General features: G+C 62.2%; 1 protein-coding gene across 1 annotated transcript in view; it reads left to right on the top strand.

The window, feature by feature from the left end:
- LOC104501305 overlaps window positions 1–296 on the top strand; it is a gene marked incomplete at its 5' end in the record, with an annotated part of 4,680 nt that overhangs the window by 2,693 nt on the left and 1,691 nt on the right. The window contains one exon of the mRNA XM_010145097.1: window positions 35–254. Within this exon, the coding sequence (XP_010143399.1) occupies window positions 35–254 (220 nt within the window). The remainder of the gene's footprint in view (window positions 1–34; window positions 255–296) is intronic.

Here is a 296-nt window from a genome sequence, read left to right as displayed (position 1 = left end):
CGCGGCTGAGCGTGGCTGCTCGCCCTCTGCCCAGGCACTTCCAGCAGCGGCACCGGCTGGTGCTGGAATTCCTGCCCGAGATGATTTTCCTCCTGGCGCTCTTCGGCTACCTCGTCTTCCTCATCTTCTACAAATGGGTCAAGTTCAGCGCTGTCAACTCCCTGGTGGCCCCCAGCATCCTCATCCACTTCATCGACATGTTCCTCTTCACCTCCAATGTCGACAACCTCCCCCTCTACGAGGGGCAGGTAGGTGTGGGTGGGCACCCACCCTGGCAGCAGCGGGGAGCCCTGTGG

The sequence above is a fragment of the Buceros rhinoceros genome, unplaced genomic scaffold (assembly GCF_000710305.1).
Source record: "Buceros rhinoceros silvestris isolate BGI_N320 unplaced genomic scaffold, ASM71030v1 scaffold23361, whole genome shotgun sequence".
In the NCBI taxonomy this organism is placed as follows: Eukaryota; Metazoa; Chordata; class Aves; order Bucerotiformes; family Bucerotidae; genus Buceros; species Buceros rhinoceros.
Note: the sequence above shows the minus strand (reverse complement) of the source record. Positions and strands in the feature narration are given on the sequence as shown.